The following is a 19,788-nucleotide window of genomic DNA, read 5'->3' as shown; positions in this document are numbered from 1 at the left end:
ATCTATTGGGTATCCTTTTACTTCGAGGTAATGAATCCTTTTTGTATTGTGCAATGCTAAAAACAAAATAACCCATTCACTGGTTGTTTTCTTGATGCACCTGTCGAGAACAGCATCTTGTCGAATTCCATGAAACTGTGTGGCATACTATTACTGCAAATTTTGGCTTCTTTGTCTATGAAGATTAAACTGCCCTAAGATTCCCATATTATCTTGCTACATGCACACTTGTTGATACAGTAAAGCAACATTTGAGGAGGTGTGTTAAACAATGTCCACTAATGTCTTCTGTCGTATGCTGTTGACCCAAACTGACTTTTAATTCTTGATTTTTCTGAATGAAGTCCTTTTGTCGTCTTTATCACACCTCTTGTGATCAGTTATAAAACTCCTCTCTCATTTTGCCAAGCTGTTTTAAAGGTCATATCTTTGTATATTTAATAATATGGTCACCTTTTGCAACCATAACTCCCTAATAACTATTGGATCAAATATAGCAATTTCTATAAGATGGTAAGAAATAGGAACAGGAGTAGGCCATTTGGCCCTACTGTGCCATTCAGTAGGATTGTGGCTGATCCAACATTCTTCACTTCCATTTTCCTGACTCTTCCCTTGTAATCCTCTATCTTCTCCTCCTTCTTCTCCCACCTCCCCAAGAATCTATTTCGGCCTTAAATACACACACCCTCTGCCTCCACCACTCTTTGTAGCAAGGAGCTCCAAAGACACTCAATCGTCAGTTCCTCCTCATCTCAGTCTTAAATTGGTGTCCGTTTTCATTCTGAGACTATGCCCTCTGGTCCTAGACACACTTGTTCATCCTGAGAGGCCCTTTAGGAATCCTATACGCCTCTGAGATCACCTTTCTTCCAATTTCCGATGAATAAAGTTCCAAACTCTTTAGCCTTTGCTCATAAGACAATCCGGGGCCCATTTTAGTGAATCTTCTCTGAACTTCCTCCAATGCAATAGTGTTCCTTTTAAGAGGACCAAAACTGCTCTCATACTGCAGATATGGTCTCACCAGCACCTTTTTTTACAGTTACAGTAAAACTTCCCTACTCTTATATATCACCATCCTTCAAATAACGGCTATCATTCCATTTTTTTTCTTGATTTACCTGCCGGGCCTGTGTGCTAGCTTTGTTTTTTTTTATGCACAAGTACCCCTAAGTCTCTGTGTTGCAATTTTTCTCCATTTAAATAACACTGTGTATAATGCTTCATTTTCCCTTCCAAGATGAAGAACTTCACCTTTTTCTGACATACTCCATTTGCCAACATTTTACCAAATCAATTAACCTATCAATATATCTCTGAACAATTTGTAACCCTCTTGCAACTTGCCTTTCTACCTATATTTGACATCTGCAAAGCTGGCTACCGTGAATTATATATTGATGGCTTGGAGGAAAGAAGCAATTGTAAACAGTTGCGGTCCAGCACTGATTGCTGTAGAATCCCACTGGCAACCGGTTGCCAGTGTGAAAAAGAACCCCTTGTGTCCACTGTTTCCTGCTTATTAACAAATTTCCCCTTGACAATATCTTACCTTCAACACAATCCACTCTCGTCTTACGACTTAACCTTTTGGTGAGGTACCTTGTTGACTGCCTTCAGGAAGTCCAAATACAACACACTGTGGTTCCCCCGTAGCCACTGTTTGATACTACCTTGAAAAGGTCTAATATGTTAGTCAGACATGACTTCTCACGTCTTGCTACTACTTCCTTACTGATTCCAACATTAAGCCCAACATCTGTTGTTGGACTTATCGGCCTGTGCTATATGTACTATGAATTCATAGGTAAGGTTTATAATTGGGGTAAGGGTAATTACAATTCTGTTAGGCAAGAACTGGGTAACATAAAATGGGACCAGATGCTGTCAGGGAAGAGCACTATAGAAATGTGGAGATTGTTTAAGGAATGCATATTGCGTGTGCTTGATATGTTTGACCTGAGCAGGCAGGGAAGATGCGGTCGAGTGCGGGAGCCTTGGTTCTCGAGAGGTCGAACGACTGGTTAGGAGGAAGAAGGATGCTTATGTAAGGTTTAGGGAACAAGGAACGGAAAATGCTCTAGAGAGATACAAGTTATCCAGGAAGGAGCTGAAGAAAGGGCTTAGGAGAGCTATAAAGGGGCATGATAAAACCTTGGCAGATAGGACCAAGGAAAACTCCAAGGCTTTTTACACGTACGTGAGGAATAAGAGAATGACCAGAGAAAGGGTAGGGCCGATCAAGGATTGTAAAGGGAATTTGTGCACGGAGCCTAAAGAGATAGGAGAGGTCCTTTAATGAATACTTGTCTTCAGTATTCACAACTGAGAGGGACCTAGTTGTGGAGGAGGATAGTGTGAAACAGGCTAGTAGGCTAGAGGAGGTCGCTGTTAGTAAGGAAGATGTGCTAGGAATTTTGAGGAAGTTGAAGATAGAGAAGTCCTCCGGGCCTGATGGGATTTATCCAAGGATTCTATGGGAAGCGAGGGAAGAGATCGCAGGGCCTTTGGCGATGGTCTTTTCGTCCTCACTGTTCACGGGTATAGTGCAGTAAGGAGAGAGGCAAATGTCATTCCCTTGTTCAAAAAAGGGAATAGGGATAACCCTGGAAATTACAGGCCAGTTAGTCTTACGTCAGTGGTGGGCAAATTATTGGAAAGGGCTCTGAGAGATAGGATTGATGATCACTTGGAAAGGCACAGTTTGTGATAGTGATAGTCAGCGTGGATTTGTGAGGGGTAGATCATGCCTTACAAACCTTAGTGAATTCTTTGAAGAGGTGACCAAACACGTGGATGAAAGTAGAGCAGTGGATATGGTATACATGGATTTAAGTAAGGTGTTTGATAAGGTTCCCCATGATAGGCTCATGCAGAAGGTAAGGAGGCATGGGATAGGGGGTAATGTGGCATACTGGATTCAGAATTGGATGACCCTTAGAAGACAAAGGGTGGTAGTGGATGGAAAATATTCAGCATGGTGCTCAGTGACGAGTGGTGTACCACCAGGATCTGTTCTGGGTCCTCTTCTATTTGTGATTTTTGTAAATGATTTGGATGTAGGAGTGGAAGGGGGGATTAGCAAGTTCGCGGGTTGCGTTGTAGACAGTGTGGAGGGCTGTTCTAGGCTACAAAGGGACATTGATAGGATGCAGAGCTGGGCTGAGAAGTGGCAGATGGATTTTAACCCTGAAAAGTGAGGTGATTCATTTTGGAAGGACAAACTTGAAAGCAGAATACAGGGTTAACGGAAAGATTCTTGGCAGTGTGGAGGAGCAGAGGGATCTTGGGGTTCATGTCCACACTTCCCTGAATGCTGCCACCCAGGTGGATAGAGTTGTTAAGAAGGCATATGGTGTGTTAGCTTTCATGAATAGAGTGATTGAGTTCAAGAGCCATGAAGTTATGCTCCAGCTATACAAAAGCCTGGTTCGGCCACATCTGGATTATTGTGTCCAGTTCTGGTCGCCTCATTACAGGAAAGATGTGGAGGTGTTGGAAAAAGTGCAGAGGAGATTTACCAGGATGTTGCCTGGAATGGAGGGAAGGTCTTACGAGGAAAGGTTGAGAGAGCTAGGGCTTTTCTCTTTAGAACGACGAAGGATGAGAGGTGACTTGATAGAGTTGTACAAAATGATCAGAGGTGTAGATAGAGTAGACAGCCAGAGACTTTTTCCTAGCGTGGAGGTAGCTATTACGAGGGGGCATAGTCTTAAAGTGAGTGGAGGTAGATATAGGGGAGACGTCAGGAGATAGGTTCTTTACTCGGAGAGTGGTAGGGGCGTGGAATGTATTGCCGGAGAGGGTAGTGGAGTTGGCCTTGTTAGGGGCATTTAAGCAGCTATTAGACAGGCATATGGATAATAGTATAAGGTAGGGGTGGAGGTTAGATAGACCTTAGGATTAGGGTAAAAGTTCGGCACAACATCATGGGCCGAAGGGCCTGTACTGTTCTATGTTTGCTGTATGACTGACTCTCTAGGTTATGGGCCTGGGGATTTGTCTGCTTTTAAACAGCCAATACCCATTGGTTGTTATGTCAGTCTGTTCAAGAACTTCCGTCCGACTTGGAGGCAGATGCAAGTACAGAATTCTGAGTCAGGACAGATGTTCCTACTATCTCTGCAAATTACTGATTGGATAGTGATCTCTGGATTACTCCCAATGCCATGTGCCAGTGAGGATAGAAATAGAAAGATAGGCCAGATGAATGCATAGCTGAGGAGCTGGTGTAGGGGACAGAGTTTTCAGTTCTTGGATCATTGGGACCTCTTCTGGGGAAGTGGTGACCTGTACAGGAGGGACAGGTTGCACTTGAACTCGTGGGGATCCAATAACCTCGGAGATTTGCTAGTGTTAACTAGGGAGGGTGTAAACTAGTCTGGCAAGGGGGTGGGACTCTGAATGAGAGGGGCCATCGAAGTCGGGAAAATACACTAGCCATCGAGAGCAAGTTTACGATTCAGGATAGCCAGAGGCATGGTAAAGGGAGGAAAAATACTTCTGGTTTAAAGAGGCCTGACTGGCAAGGCAGCCAAGCTTGCAGCATGGATTGGCTCTGGGATCATGATATCATAGCCATATCAAGCTTGGCTGAGAGAAGGGCAGGACTGGAAGCTCAGTGATCCAGGAGATAGAAGCTACAGGTGTGACAAAAGTACAAGAAAGTGCGGAGGGAGTAGTTGCTCCCTTTGATAAGGGAGGACGTAATAGTGCTTGGAGAGGATATTCTTAAGGGGTCATCAAATGAGGCCACATGGTTAGAACTTAAACAAGAAGCGGATGGTCTCTCTGGGACTGTATTATAAGATCTCCAAATAGCCAGCAGGTACAAGAGGATCAGATGTGTAGAGAGATTACAGATATCTGTAGGAATAATAGAGTAGAATTGGTTGGGTGGTCTAGTCATTAAAACCTGCAGAGCATAGGGGCCTGGATGGGGTGGAATTTGTCAAATGTGTCCAAGAAAGTTTCCTCAATCAATATGTAGAGGGCCCTACTTGGGTGGGTGCAACAGTGGGCCTCCTCTTGGGGAAACAAGGTTGGGCAAGTGACTGAAGTGTCAGTTGGAGAGCACTTTGGGTCCAGTGACTGTAACACTCTCTTAGCTTTACCATAGTTATGAAAAAAGATAGGACAGGTCCTCCACAGGTTAAGGTGTTTAACTGGAGCAGGGCCAATTTTTGTGGCCATACTGCAGGATCTAGCAGAGGTCGACTAGGTGAGTCTGTTTGAAAGAAAACGAATGACTGGTAAATGGGAGGCTTTAAGTGTGATATCAAGAGTCTAGGTGGAATGCCTTCCTGTTAGGGTGAAGGGAAAGGCTGGCAGGTTTCGGGATCCCTGGCTGGCGATATTGAGGCTCTGGTCAGGAAAAAGGTGGTGGGGGGTGCGGGGTGGAGGTGGTATACATCAGATTTAAGCTGTTGGGCTCCAGTGAATCCCGAGAAGGCTGTAAAAAGTGTAGCAGCACACTTGCTTAAGGAAATCAGAAGAGCAAAAAGAGGGTGAGATGGATCTGCCAGATAAGGTTGAAGATAATCTCAAGAGGTTCTCTAGCTGTATTAAGAGTAAGAGGGTGGTTAAGGAGAGAATAGATCCCCTTAAAGATCAGCATGGCCGTCTGTGTGGAGCCACAGGAGACGGGGGAGATTTTAATGAATATTTCTCCTCCGGTGTTTACTGCAGATAGGATCATAGATCCTAAGGAAACAAATGGGGATGTTTTGGACTGCATTCGTATTGCCAGAGAGGAGGGGGTTTGCAGTCTTAAGGCAGATTAAGATGAATAAATGCCCTGGGCCTGATCAAGTCCATCCTTGGATGTTGTGGGAGACTAGGGAAGAAATTGCAGAGGCCCTTGCAGAGATTTTTGCTTCCTCTTTAGCCACTGGTGAGGTTCCAGAAGACTGGAGGGTGGCTAATGTTGTTCCATTGTTTCAAGAAATATAGCAAGGACAAGCCAGGGAACCACAGGCCATTGAGCCTGACATCAGTGGTAGGCAAGTTATTGGAGAGGAAACTGAGGGACAGGATCAACCAACATTTGGATAGTCCAGGTCTGACCAGGGATAGTCGGCATGGATTTGTGCATGGCAAATCATGTCTGACAAATCGTTGAGTGTTTTTTGAAGAAGTAACCAAGAGGATAGATGAGGGTAGGGCAGTGGGGATGTTGTTATCTGTGTGGAATTTAGTAAGGCCTTTGACAAGGTCCTGCACGGCAGGCTAGTCATGAAGGTTAGGTCGCATGGAATCCAGGGGAAGCTAGCTAATTAGATTCAAAATTGGCTCGATGGTAGGAAGCAGAGATTTTCTTGGACTGGAGGCCTGTGCCTAGTGGTGTGCCACAGGGTTCAGTGCTGGAACCTCCCTGTTTATTATTTACATGAATGATCTGGATGTAAATGTACAAGGCATGATCAGTAATTTTGTGGATGATACAAAACTAGGAGGCATTGCCGATAGCGAGGAAAGTGATCAAAAATTAGAGGGGTCTTGATCAGATGGGGAAGCAGGCTGAGGATTGGCAATTGCAACACCTCACGCTTATCTGCATTGAATTGTATTTTGTAAAGTCGGACCAAGGTAGGACTTCTACAGAAATAATAAGGTCCTGCATAGTATTGTGGAACAGAGGGACCTAGAAATACAAATACATAGTTTTGTTGAAAACAGTGTCATGGGTAGACAAGATGGTGAAGAAGGCACTTAGCATGCTGGCCTTCATTGGTCGAGACATTGAGTGTAGGAGTTGGGATGTTATGTTCCAGTTGCATAAGTTGTTGGTGAGGCCACACTTGGAATATGGTGTACAGTACACCCTGTCATAGGGAAGACATACTTAAATCTTCCTTGCACACTTTCCAGTTTACGAGGCCCTGAGTTATATGGAGAAGTTGGCTAGGATAGGAATTTATTCCTGGGAATGTAGGGCAATGAGGAGTGACCTTTATTGAGGTGTATAACATGAGGGGCACAGGTAGAATGAATGCACACGGTCTTTTTCCCAGGGATGGGGGATTGAAAGCTAGAGGCCATAGGTTTAAGTTGAGAGGGGATAGATTTAGGGAGGACCTGAGGAGCAACTTGTTCATGCAGAGTGGTGCATTTATGGAATGGACTGCCAGAGAAAGTATTGAGGCAGGTACAATAGCAACATTTTAAAAAACATTTCGATAGGTACATGGATGGGAAGGGTTTAGAGGGATATGGACCAAATGTAGGTAATTGGAACTGGCTGAGAGGGCACCAGGGTCAGCATGCCCCAGTTTGGGGTGAAGCGTTTGTTTCCATGCTGTACTACGTTGACTCTGACTCTACCTGTTATTTAATGCTACAAGTGTCTTCTAGCTTCACGCATTCATTACCCCCTTGGTTCCTAATGGGGGGGGGGGCTTCTTTCCCAGTTTATCATCTTACTCTTGTCAAACTGACAATATCTTGGGATCCTCCCTAGTTTTACATCAGGTTTTTTTTTAAACCATGCCTGCTCTTTTGCTCTCATAATTGCTTTTCAATGTCAACTCCGTCATTAATGCCTTATCACCTTTTTGTTCTTCTCTCCTCCATTTCTGACTCTGATTAATCTCCCCCAAATCAAAACACTGCTCTACTCTAAAGCCATTACACTTCTTTTACCCTTCCTGAATCATTTCAGCTAAATTAGATTTAAGGTTTTCTACTGCTTCACTATTTGATTTGGCAGGACAGTGGTACCAGCCCAGTTTAAGTGGATCAGTATGATAATGGAAAGGTCCCATTTTCTCTAGTACTGGTGCCAGAGCCTGATGGATGAATCTGAGATTTGTTAATGACTAAATTCCAGATCAATTTTAACTCTGGCTTCAAAGAACCTAGTAACATGGAATTGAGTGGGAATCATTTGAAGTTTACAATTTCCAAAACATTCTGATTGGAGGCCAGCCATCCATCCCAACAACATCACTGCAAGAGAGTTTCAGCAGTGATGTAGGCTTGACCATCTTTGCTCATCAATGAAGTTCCCTTGGAGCGTATAATAATTGCTTAGTGCCCAGTACCATTTGCCGCTCATTTATTTGAAAGAAACTTAAGCAAGGAGACAGGAGGGCTAAAAGGGGTCATAAAGAGTCATTGACCAACAGGATTAAGGAAAATCCCAAGGCTTTTATACATATATAAAGAGCAAGAGGGTAGCCAGGCTGCAGTTTGGCCCACTCAAGGACAGGGAAGGGAATTTATGTGTGGAGCCAGAGGAAACGGGCGAGGTATTGAATGAGTACTTTGCATCAGTATTCACCGTAGAGAAAGACTTGGTGGATGATGAGCCTGGGCAAGGGTGTGTGGATAGTTTGGGTCATGTTGAGATCAAAAGGGCGGAGGTATTGGCGGCGGGGGGGGGGGGGGGGGTCTTGAAAAAAATTAAGGTAGAAAAGGCCCCCGGGCCTGATGGGGATATACCCCAGAGTACGGAGAGAGGCAAGAGAGGAAATTGCTGGGGCCTTGAGGGAAATCTTTGTATCCTCAATGGCTACAGGGGAGGTCCCAGAGGATTGGAGAATAGCCAATGTTGTTCCTTTATATAAGAAGGGTGGCAAGGATAATCCAGCTAATTACAGGCCGGTGAGCCTTATGTCAGTGATAGGGAAATTATTGGAGAGGATTCTTCGAGTCCGGATTTACTCCCATCTGGAAATCGGTGGGCGTATTAGCAAGAGGCAACATGGTTTTGTGAAGGAGAGGTGTCATGTTTCATTAACTTGGTTGAGTTTTTTGAGGAAGTGATGAAGATGATCATTGAGGGGTAGGGCAGTGGATGTTGTCTACATGAACTTCAGTAAGGCCTTTGACAAGGTCCCTCATGGCAGGCTGATACAGAAGGTAAAGTCGCATGGGGTCAGAGGTGAGCTTGCAAGATGGATTAAAAAAAACTGGCTCGGTCATAGAAGAGAGGGTAGCAGTGGAAGGGTGTGTTTCTGAATGGAGAGCGGTGACTAGTGGCGTTCCTCGGGGATCAGTGTTGGGACCTTCTTTGCTGTTTGTAATATTATATAAATGATTTGGAGGAGAATGTAACTGGTCTGATTAGTAAGTTTGCCGATGACCAAGTTTGGAATTGTGGATAGCAATGAGGACCGTCAAAGGATACAGTTGGATATAGATCAGTTAGTGACTTGGACAGAGAGATGGCAGATGGAGTTAATCTGGAAAAATGTGAAGTAATGTATTTTGGCAGATCTAATCCAGATAGAAAACTTATAGTAAATGGCAGAACCCTTAAGAGTGCTGATAGAGGGATCTGGGTGTACAGGTCACAAAGTAGCAATGCAGGTGGAAAAGTTAGTGGCATGCTTCCCTTCAGCTGGGGCATTGAGTTTAAAAATTGGCAGGTAATGTTGCAGCTTTATGAAACCTTAGTTAGGCTGCATTTGGAATATTGTGTTCAATTCTGGTCGCCACACTACCAAAAGGATGTGGTGGCTTTGAGAGGGTACAGAAAAGATGTACCAGGATGTTGCCTGGTATGGAGAGGTTGGAGAAACTTGGGTTGTTCTCACTGCAACAACAGAGGTTGAGGGGCGACCTGATAGAGGTCTACAAGATCATGAAGGGTGTGGACAGTCAGAAGCTTTTTCCCAGGGCGGGAGAGTCAGTTACCAGGGGCCATGGGTTTAAGGTGCGAGGGACCAGGTTTAAAGAGCGGTGGGTGCCGGGAACTCTGCTGGGGCAGGGCCGGGGTTGGGGAAGAGGAGAGGAGGAGGACTAGGTGGTAGTGGAAGTAGATGCTATAGTGACTTTTAAAGGGTGTCTTGACAAATACATGAATGGGATGGGAATAGAGGGATATAGTCCCTGGAAGGGGAGGAAGTGTTAGTTGTGACAGGCAGCATGTTGGTGCAGGCTTGAAGGGGCGAGGGGCCTGTTGCTAAACTGTAATTTTCTTAGAACAAAGTACAAAATAGCAGAGTTGTCTGGGACTGCATATAACAAGCCAGGATATTTAAAATTTTTTATTTTTTAAAAAAAAACTGAATAAAACAGGTGCTCAACTGAAACAGAAATTGCTGGAAAATCTCAGCAGGTCTGGTAGCATCTCTGGAGAGAAATCTGTTTACGTTTCAGGTCGAATGAGCCTTCTGCAGAACTATAGGCAGCTAGGAAATGAAGGGTTTTTATACAAAAGAAGTTGGGGGACGGGGCAGAAAGAGACATCTTGACTTGACCAGTGACTAGCCAAGTGGCATGCAATGATCACGTTCACTGAGAGAACATCTAACCCATTGCTGTTGACATTCAACAGTCAGTATTGCAGAATCTACTATCACCAAAATCCATTGGTTACAACCAATCAAAACTTTGCTTGAATAGCCACATAAATACTATATCTGCAAAAGCAGGTTAGAGACTGCAAGTAACTCAATTCCTGACTTGTCAATTGCAGACCAATTTTTGCAAGACTAGTCAAATGTGAAAATAATTTCCACGTGCTCTGATGAATGCTCCAAAAACACTCCAGGAACTCCATAGTATCTAGAACAAGCCATCTTGTTTGATAGACACCCTGTTCACCACAAATTCACCTATTTAAAGCATAATTGTAGCAGTGCTTTACTGTCTAATAAGGTGCATTGCAGAAGCTTGCCAAGTTTCTTCTGACAAGGGCCACAGCCTCACGAGAATGCCACCAACTACAAGTGTTCATCTGGACAACAGACCATTCTGACTTGGCGGGTGTTGGCTCAGTGAAGTGCTGCTCCTTTTACTGTTGGTCAAATTTTTGGAATGCCCTCCCAAACAATACAATGCCAACATTGCATAGACTGTAATTGAAATTTAGTGATTTACACCAAAATTTGTCGCTCTTTACCCTAGACTGCACGCAAGATCTTAAACAGAACAACACAACAAATGAATGCTGGAAACTGTTACTATCTTTCTGATATTTTAAATAGGATAACACTTCAGCATTAATTTTATTGCTGAATTTTCATCATACTTGTACACTAGTCATAAAATATTTGTCTTCAATTTTTATGGAACTTCTCTGGAAGATTGATGGAATGAACTTCCTGATGAAGTTGTGAATGCTGGTGCCATTACAACGTTTAAATGACATTTTGGATGGATATATGAATAAGGAGGGTTGGACGGATATGGGTCAGGAGCAGGCAGGTGGGACTAGTTTAGTTTAGGATTGTGTGGCATCAACTGGTCAGACTGAAGGGTCTGTTTCCATTCTGTATGACCGTATGGCTTTGTTACAAATGGTCATGTATGCCATTTCTCAGTTTACATTGTATCTCTAGGGAAACACTATTCATTCTGTTTTATTTTCTCTTGCAGAAAACTGGGAGAACACCTCCAGAATTTCAAGTCTTGTTGCTCATTTTGTGAAATTTTCTTTTTTTTCTGTAGAAAAGAAGCGCAGTTGGATGTGGAAGGACAGTTTCTGGTACGGATTATATATGATGATTCAAAAACATATGATTTGATCAGTGCAGCCAGCAAAGTACTCAGTAAGTAGACTCCTCACATCTCTATGACCTTAAAATATCAATTTCTTGTCGTGAACTTCCTTGTCATGAAGTCCACGACCTACATTTCTTAAATATAGCCAGAGTCAAAAGAAAGCTAAAAGTAGAGTCATGGCTCTTTGGTCCAACTTGTCCATGCAGACCAGGTTTCCCAAATTGAACTTGTCCCATTTACCTGTGTTTGGTAATATCCTTCTAAATCTTTAATATTCACATACCTGTTCAAATATCTTAAATGTTGTACTGTACCTGTATCTAACACTGCCTCTGGTAGTTCATTCCACATATGCACCACCCTCTGGAAAAAGTTGCCCCCTGGATCCCTTCTTAAATCTTTTTCCCCTCTCTCACCTTAGCTACTTGAAGCTTTGAGCAACATGCTCATCTGTTCATTAACTGAGCTATAGTAAACATTAATTCCTTCTGTTTGAATTTGATTTCATTACCTGAAGATAGAAGGGATTGAACTTCCTACTTTAAACCGACTCTAATCTTGCATCTTTGCCACATCTCGGTACAAATAAAAACACAAATGTTGCTAATGTTTTGGAAGATCGCTTGTCTCCTTTTTATATGGGATTTTTGTTTTTATTATTCATTTCTCCTCCATACCAAATCTGAGGCTGACTTGTGGTCACAGGAGGTGATTTTGGTTTAAGATGTTCAGATAATTTTAAATTGGAATTTAGACTGCATGGGTAAGCAAAAGGGAGGAATTTCTCTTATTCAGAATATTGTCATATCTTCAGAGAAAACTACAGATTTGTGAAGGGACAACATGATTGCTGAGTGACAGTTGGAGGAGTGGCAAAAGGCTTAGATCAGCCGCCATATTGAAGATATTGGATTTAGAGCCAGGTCAGAGGAGATTGTAGTATAGGAGATCCCACAATTCTGAAGTGTTTGCCATCTGATACCAGGAGAAGGGATGTCTTCAATTTAGATGGAAAGAGCTCTAGAAACATGGAAGATCCAGTTGTCGTGTCTCTCGTTGGAACCAATCATGGGGAGACACTGAGGAGGCTGTGAGTTGAGCGAGTCAAAAGTTAGCTTGCTGTCTTGTTTGCATGTACACGGTTTCTCCCCCTCCCTTCACATGCACTGTCTCTTGCCCTCCAGACAAGAATAGAGGACCGAACCTCTTTTGGAAGCAAAGGGAAATTGTTGTCAATTCCCTGTTCTTTTCCCTCCATGTGTAATACCTTTTTTCTTTCTGCCTCTGTCTAAATGTCTGTGGGGATTTAGAGATTGTCAACTACTAGAGTCACATGTTAAGTTATTCATAGTTTTGTTCAGATTTTAGTTTTTTGGTTTGATTTGCTTTCATTTATTTATAATGCACAGTAATTCTATATAGCACAAGATTCTGATCAGTGTTTTCTTTTAACCTGATTCCATCTGACAAATTAAAGTGGTTTTTGTGTACTTTGATTAAATTTATTAACTTAGTGGAGATCATCAGCATTGACTCATTTTTCACAAGGGTCTTGAATGTTATGACTGAGGACAGACAGGTGAGGTACAGTGACAGCCCTTGTCTTCAGGGCTACATTTGACAGCCTACATCCATAAGCATCCGCTCTCTTCCCATGGTGGCTCAGTAGCAGCAGTGTGCCACTTACAAGATGCACTGTAGAAATTCACCAAAGATCTTTAGACAGGACCTTCCAAACCCATGACCACTTGTATCTAGAAGGACAAGGACCACAGATACGTAGGAGACTTGAAGATGATCATGTTCCTTCCAAGCCACTTGCCATCGTGACTTGGAAAGAACTGCTGTTCCTTCACTGGATCATTCAAAATCCTGGAATTCCCTCCCAACTGGCACTGTGGCTCAACTTGCAGCACGTGGACTGTGGAACTTCAAGAAGGCAGCTCATGTCAAGGTCAACTAGGGATGGGCAAGAAATGCTGGACAGCTAGCGGCACCCATTTCCCACAAGTAGAAAAGAAAGAGCCAAATTAGAATTTCATACTCGGACACTCAGCCTCAAAGCTGGCCTGGCATGACGGTTTTTTGGCTCGACAAGAGCATCCGGCCTCGAGCCTTGGTGTAGCTGAGCTGGGTCTAGAGTCAAGGCCTGGTGCAGACTAGAAGATAGGTGCTGGCATGGACTAGTTTGGAAGGACTGTTCTGATCTCTATCTCGGTTCTTTTTTTCCCTAAGAATTTGTACTTAATCTATACCTAGGTACTTTTTTGTACATAAGGTGGCACTAAGTGGCAACTGAAACTTCATGTACTTTTGAATACACGTGACAATAAAGCTAATTGTAATACAGTTTTCTTTAACTCTTAGTTCTTGGCACATGATCAATACATTAGGCAATTTTTGACTAAAATCTAGGTGCTACCCATGTGTGAACTGACCAGGTTCACTCCAAGTCTGTTTTTGGAGTTCTGAACTCAGTGTTTCCTCTTCCTGATGGTTGGTCTTGTGGAAGATGTCTTTTTCTATTTTTCTGTCTTCTCTTTTTTTTTGCTTTGATGTCTGTCTTTTTCTGTTTTCTCCCAGGCTTCCAGTCCAAGATTTCCTGTCCCTTGCACAAGATCCTCAGTTACCCATAAGATCACAACGGTAGCACCAGGGGTAGAAAAGCAGTGTGCCTTCCCATCTGCGTTGTAGCACTACATAAAGTGCTGTGTGTGTGTGTGTGTGTGTGTGTGTGTGTGTGTGTGCTCAGTATGCAGGCAACAAATGTGCTGGGGTTGTGTTCCAGGTGTTGCAATGGATAGGTCTGTGCACATTGTCATAGATGGCGTTTAAGCAGGTGGACCATGGCATACATTCTCCTCCATGGGGAAGTATATGCAGAAAGACAGCTGCTTTTTTTTTAAAAAAAGGTTTTAAGTTCCATCAAACAGTGGAATAACTTGAGCTTACTACCCTTAATTTGGTCTTCCCCTTGTGTTAAGCAGAGGCTGACCCAACACCCAACACCCGTTTAAAGGTGTGTGAAAAGAGGTGTAACTTGTCCTTCAGCAATTTCTACTGGTTAAATCAAATAAATCCCTGACACTCACTTTACAATCAACAAGTAACAATTTATCTAAGACTAACAGCTAACACATTGGACAAATCCCTTCTAACTACTAACTACTCTTGAGTAATGCAAGATTCTAGTGGTATGCTGCCCCAATAAATAAAGCACTACTTCTATATCAAAACAATAGAATTTTTAGAATGTTGAAGTTAGTCAGGTTACACGTTCCAGAATTGTCTATCTTCTGTCAGGAATCTTAGCTAGGAGTGCCGTGGTACCGTTATGAATAGATGCTGTGTTCTTTACGAGTTGAGAGCTGTTATCTAGCAGATGGCAGTTAGCTCTGCCAATTTTTTTTCAACTGCCCCCTTCCTTTATACTCCGATGACATCAATGTCTTCCAATCAGATTGGTCCTAAGTTGTTAAAACCAAAAAAATCAAATTTGCTGGGTTCTATATGTAAGTGCCTGGTGTAAATTTTTTGGACAAATTCAAAAACCTGTTGTCTTAGCAAAAATGCTGCTTGGCCTGCTAACGGTATGGCCTTTTGATATAAATATTTCGATTCAGGTGCTCTCTGCACTTGCAAACATTTAAGCTGCTCACAGACTTCTCCAAACATAGAAAAATCGCAGCTTTTAAAGGGACCATGCAGTGCTTTCACCCTAGCATTTTACAAACACCCAGTTGTAACGTCCTGCCTCCCAATCCTCAAATACTCAACCCAACTTTGCTACATCTGCAAAGATCATGTGTTGTGAATGGCATATTCCAAGACCATGGACTACATGCTTAGGGATGCACTAAAGGCTAGAACAGGTTTTTTTCAACTGACTGCACCCTTCTCACCTGTACTGCAGTAATCAAACTTGAGGATGTCCACTTTACCTGAACATTTGAGGCTGAATCCATGCTTCTTATTTCCTTTCTCCGTGTCTATCTTGCATGTGTAGACTTTTGATACTACATATCTGTACTGTGGAGTTGGTTGCCTCATTGAACTGTGACTTGATACTGAAGCTAAAGAATCACTAGTTGGAGTAACTGCTATAAAGGGGGAAATGTTACCATCTGACACCATTTATTTTTCCAGCCTTAGCACACCACAGCAGGCTTGGAAATTGGATAACGCTCTTTGGCCAGTATGTTTGACATGTAAAAAGTGTTGTAAATCGGGATTGAAAATGTGTACAGCATACAATAGTGGAGAATCTGACCTATTCACAGTTGTGGGAAGAGGATATATGTACTTGATCTTGCAAAGAAATAATGAATGAGGACTGGAATTAACACACTTTGAGAAAAGTAATGAAATAGGATTGGAAGAAGAATCTCTCAAGGTCTTATTTTATGACCTGTTGTGTTTTGTTTGTTCTTTGGTTTTTTGTTTGTGGCAATAATGGGTTGTGAAGTTAGAAATGCTATAACCATAATCTTGCAATGTTCTTTCAATGCAAGAAAATCCAAAGATTGGAGATAGGTTACAAATATAATCTCTAAGCTTCAATTAGAGAATGAGGGGGAAGAAACTACAAAGTAAAAAATCCCATGAACATCTTTTGAAGACAGGTTATTGGAATTTATGGTTGAGGACAGTGTGATTGTTCAAATCAAGTGCTCAGAGTGACAGCATAGATTTAAAGGATATGTTATTTTCTATTGTTTTTCTGAAGAATATAACTAGTAGTTGACAGGAAAATTACCTCTGTGAAACTTATAGGAACTTCTTTATTAGGAGTTTAATAGAATGTCACTTGATGACTAATTCATTAAATTAAAAGCCAATAATTGATTTGGCTAAAGATGATTTGGACATCAGAAGAGGAGTTGAAATGCATCTTGGGATCTAATGCAGGGCATTGTGGGTCAGCTACTTGTTACATAGTGCCTGATATTCAGCAGCACTGCAGTCAACGATTAAATAACATGCACTGTAGAACAGAAGCTAGTCTGATGCTACCCGTTTTGTGCTGTTGCCCAAGACATCTTGCTAGATGAGCAAGGTCAAGGTGAAATATGATACATATTGGAAGAAATCAACCGTGGTGTTAACGCAGGGATCTGTTCTGGCACCTCAGCTATTCAGTATTTTTATCAATCAAATCTAGTTAACCTGTTGAACTGGTCAATGTCTGGCACATGAGTACCATTAAGATTACTTAGGCTGTATGTCAGCCCAAGATACTTTGCCTTAAACTCTGGCAACTGAGGATAGTCCACTTGAATTTGGACCCAAAAATCTTTTGGTGAAACTCTATCTAGAGTGTGCTATTGGTTGCTGTGTCAAAGAGGATCTCTGTTCTTTTGCCCCTTCTTTGTAACCTGGGAATTGCAGAAAAAATGTCTCTTGTAGTAATTCCAGCTTTTTGAGCTGTACGTCAGAGGTGAGGCAACTAACTGGAGTATTGATTTGACAGGCTCATGCTTTTGGGGGACAAGTGTTCAAATCCTACTATGGCAGCTGGTGGAATCAATTCAGTTATAAATCTAGAATGTAAAGCTAGTCTCTGGGAACTGTGTGTAAGCTGTCATCCATCATTATAAAATAAGCTTTACAAATTCCCTTTTTGGGAAAGGGGTTCTGCCATTCTTAGCCAGTCCAGCTGAAATGTGACTCCAGAACTACTGCAGTCAACCACCAACCAATGTGGCTGACTTTTAACTGCTCCTTGAATTACTAAGAAGGCAGTCAGGGATGAACAACAAATATTGGCTTTGCCATCAATGCCCATGTCCTAAAACTTGGCAGATGGCTTGTGATGTGGTAGTGTTTTACCATCTGAGTAGAAGAAGGTCTTTGACCTTATTCTTACAGTATTGGGCGTTCCACCAGGCTGGTGTAGCCTGATATTGTGGCGTCCACTGCTTCCTGGTTCTGCCTGTGCACCACTCTGTCCAGCAGAACCTTCAGGTTCCAGCCTTCAAAGCAGGGCAGCAATTCTTTTCCCCCACTCGCCCCAACCATCCACCAAATCCAGGACAAATGTCAGGAAGCATGTAGGGCAGAACTGGATTAATGATGCTTTCCAGGTGCACAACATGCTTTAAAGATGGCATGGATGCAGAGGATGAAGGTGATTTCAGGATAAGCATTGTGGTTAGTTGTAGGAACAACGTGATAAGATTGGGCAGGAATCGGACATGAGGGATGCTATAGGGTTGTAATAGTTAATTGATTCGGAACATTTGGTAAGATACAGTGAGAACTTGCTAGGCCTCATGGCAAAAACCCTTCCAAAAAAACTTGACTAACTTTGGACTTGGCCAAGAAAAACTGAGATTGAGCCAATTGTTTTTTTTTGCCAGTAACTTTAGGCTAATAAACTTGAAAATGGACATCGAAAGTTCTGGCCAGTTTTTTATGCTTTTAATTTCTTATTTACATAGAGGAATGAGTATAAGAAGTTTATGGACCTCCCTTGTAGAAATTAGTCTGTTCATTCTCATACCTTTTTTAAAAAAGTCATGTTTGAGTCATGACTCACCATGCTGTAGGACATAAGATATTAGCATGGGTAGAGGTTTTGTTAGCTAACAAACACATTCCACCCAATCTTTGGAAAATAGGATTAGAGTAATTAAATGGTTGGTTTTGACCAGCATGGATGTGATGGACCAATGGGCATTTCTGTGCGGTAGCTCTCTTGACTTCCTATCTGAGGAGGAATAGGGACACTGATCTCCTGTCGATGATACAAAAATGCAGGTACTGTTATAATGCAAATGCCCTACGTACTGAGTGTTCCATTGGGATCTGACAATGGAGGGTGAGGGTGGGGGCGTGCATGGGAGGAAATTGGCTGACCTTGGGAACACATGGATTCACTACCTATGAATCTGCGTATAACAAGGAGAGCGTAATGGCAAGTGGGTCATTTATCAGGTTGGCAACGTAATGAATGGAGTGCCAGATTGAGTAGTGCTGGGTCCTCAAATGCTTATGCTGTATATCAAATAATTTGGATGAAGCAAGTAATATCTGTGAGGAGAAGACAGAGTTAACATTGAGAAAAATTTAACTCTGTTAACTCTGTTTTTCTCTTCACACGTGCTGCCAGACTTGCTGTGTTTCTCCAGCAATTTGTTTTCACTTGTTTCAGATCTACAGCAGCTGCTTTCTTTTTATTTTTTTTTAAATTTGGATGATGGGTTTGTACATGTGGTAAGGTTAACTTAAAAGTAAATTTACTTAATTACTATGTAAGTTTAAGACCTAGCAGGTCAGGTCTGTCAAGTGGAATGTGTAGCCTGTATTTTGTGGGAAGTCATGGCCCCTACTGGTGTCTGAATTGACCACATGCAGGAGGCACTCCAGCTGCAGAAACTTGAACTCTGGGTTTGGGAGCTTGAATGGCACTTGGAGACACTGGCACATCTGGTGAAGCAGAGTTCAACGGATATAACTTGGGGAGGTCGTCATATTGCAGCACAAGGGAATGGTGAGTGCCAGGCAATAAAGAGAAAGAGGCACGTGTAATAATCTTTACTCCCCGTGCCATGTGCAATCTAATGAGCACAGAAATAGTCTAAGGCAGATGTGTGCATGGCTGAAAAGATGAGAGGGAGGACTCTAGGTTCCTGGAACTGACTATGGAGAAGATAGTGGCAGCTGTACAAGCCATATTGGTTCCACCTGAACAGAATTGGGATTGCAGTCCTTGAGGGGAGTTTTGTTTTGAGAGGGCTTTAAACTAACATGGCAGTGGTGCGGAAACAGTGAATAGTAGAGAAGCAAAATTCACAAAATAATTGGGGATGCAACTGGCACTAAACTTGCTAGTCGCCATGCAACATTTGAGGCCTCGGCAAAGGAGAAGGAATAAAGTGAAATCGTAGTTACTCTGCATGTATGTAAATGCAGGGTATTGCCATTGAGATATACAAAATGGAAAAAGTCTGTTTGACCCATCGCTTTTGCTTTAGCCAAGATCAACCATCCAACCATCTAACCAGTCTAATCCCATTTTCCAGCATTTGGCCCAAAGCCTTGTATGCCTTTATCACAAGTGCACATTTAAATATTTGAATGTTACAAGGGTTTCTGCCTTGACCACCCTTTTTTATAGGCATTGAGTTCCAGATTCTTCCCCCCCCCCCCCCCCCCCTTTTTTTTTTTTTGGGTGACAGGTGTGTGTAGTTAGTTAGTTAATAATATCTTCTGTCCCTGACTGAAATCTGTGCCTCTGATCACTTTTTTTTTCCCTCCAAGGGGAAAAGTTGTTTTCTCTTTTTTTATTTTTGTCCTGTCTATGCCCCTCCATTTTTGTCTCAACCATGACCC

At 42.5% G+C, this 19,788-nt stretch overlaps 1 protein-coding gene across 2 annotated transcripts in view; it reads left to right on the top strand.

Moving 5' to 3' along the window:
- gucy1b1 (guanylate cyclase 1 soluble subunit beta 1) overlaps nt 1-19,788 on the top strand; it is a 171,437-nt gene that overhangs the window by 16,398 nt on the left and 135,251 nt on the right. For both annotated transcript variants that reach the window (XM_048603896.1, XM_048603903.1), the window contains one exon: nt 11,401-11,501. In XM_048603896.1, coding sequence (XP_048459853.1) covers nt 11,401-11,501 — 101 coding nt within the window. The remainder of the gene's footprint in view (nt 1-11,400; nt 11,502-19,788) is intronic.

The sequence above is a fragment of the Rhincodon typus genome, chromosome 1 (genome assembly GCF_021869965.1).
Source record: "Rhincodon typus isolate 14 chromosome 1, sRhiTyp1.1, whole genome shotgun sequence".
In the NCBI taxonomy this organism is placed as follows: domain Eukaryota; kingdom Metazoa; phylum Chordata; class Chondrichthyes; order Orectolobiformes; family Rhincodontidae; genus Rhincodon; species Rhincodon typus.
The sequence above is the reverse complement of the archived record's forward strand: the minus strand, read 5'-3'. Positions and strand labels throughout refer to the sequence as shown.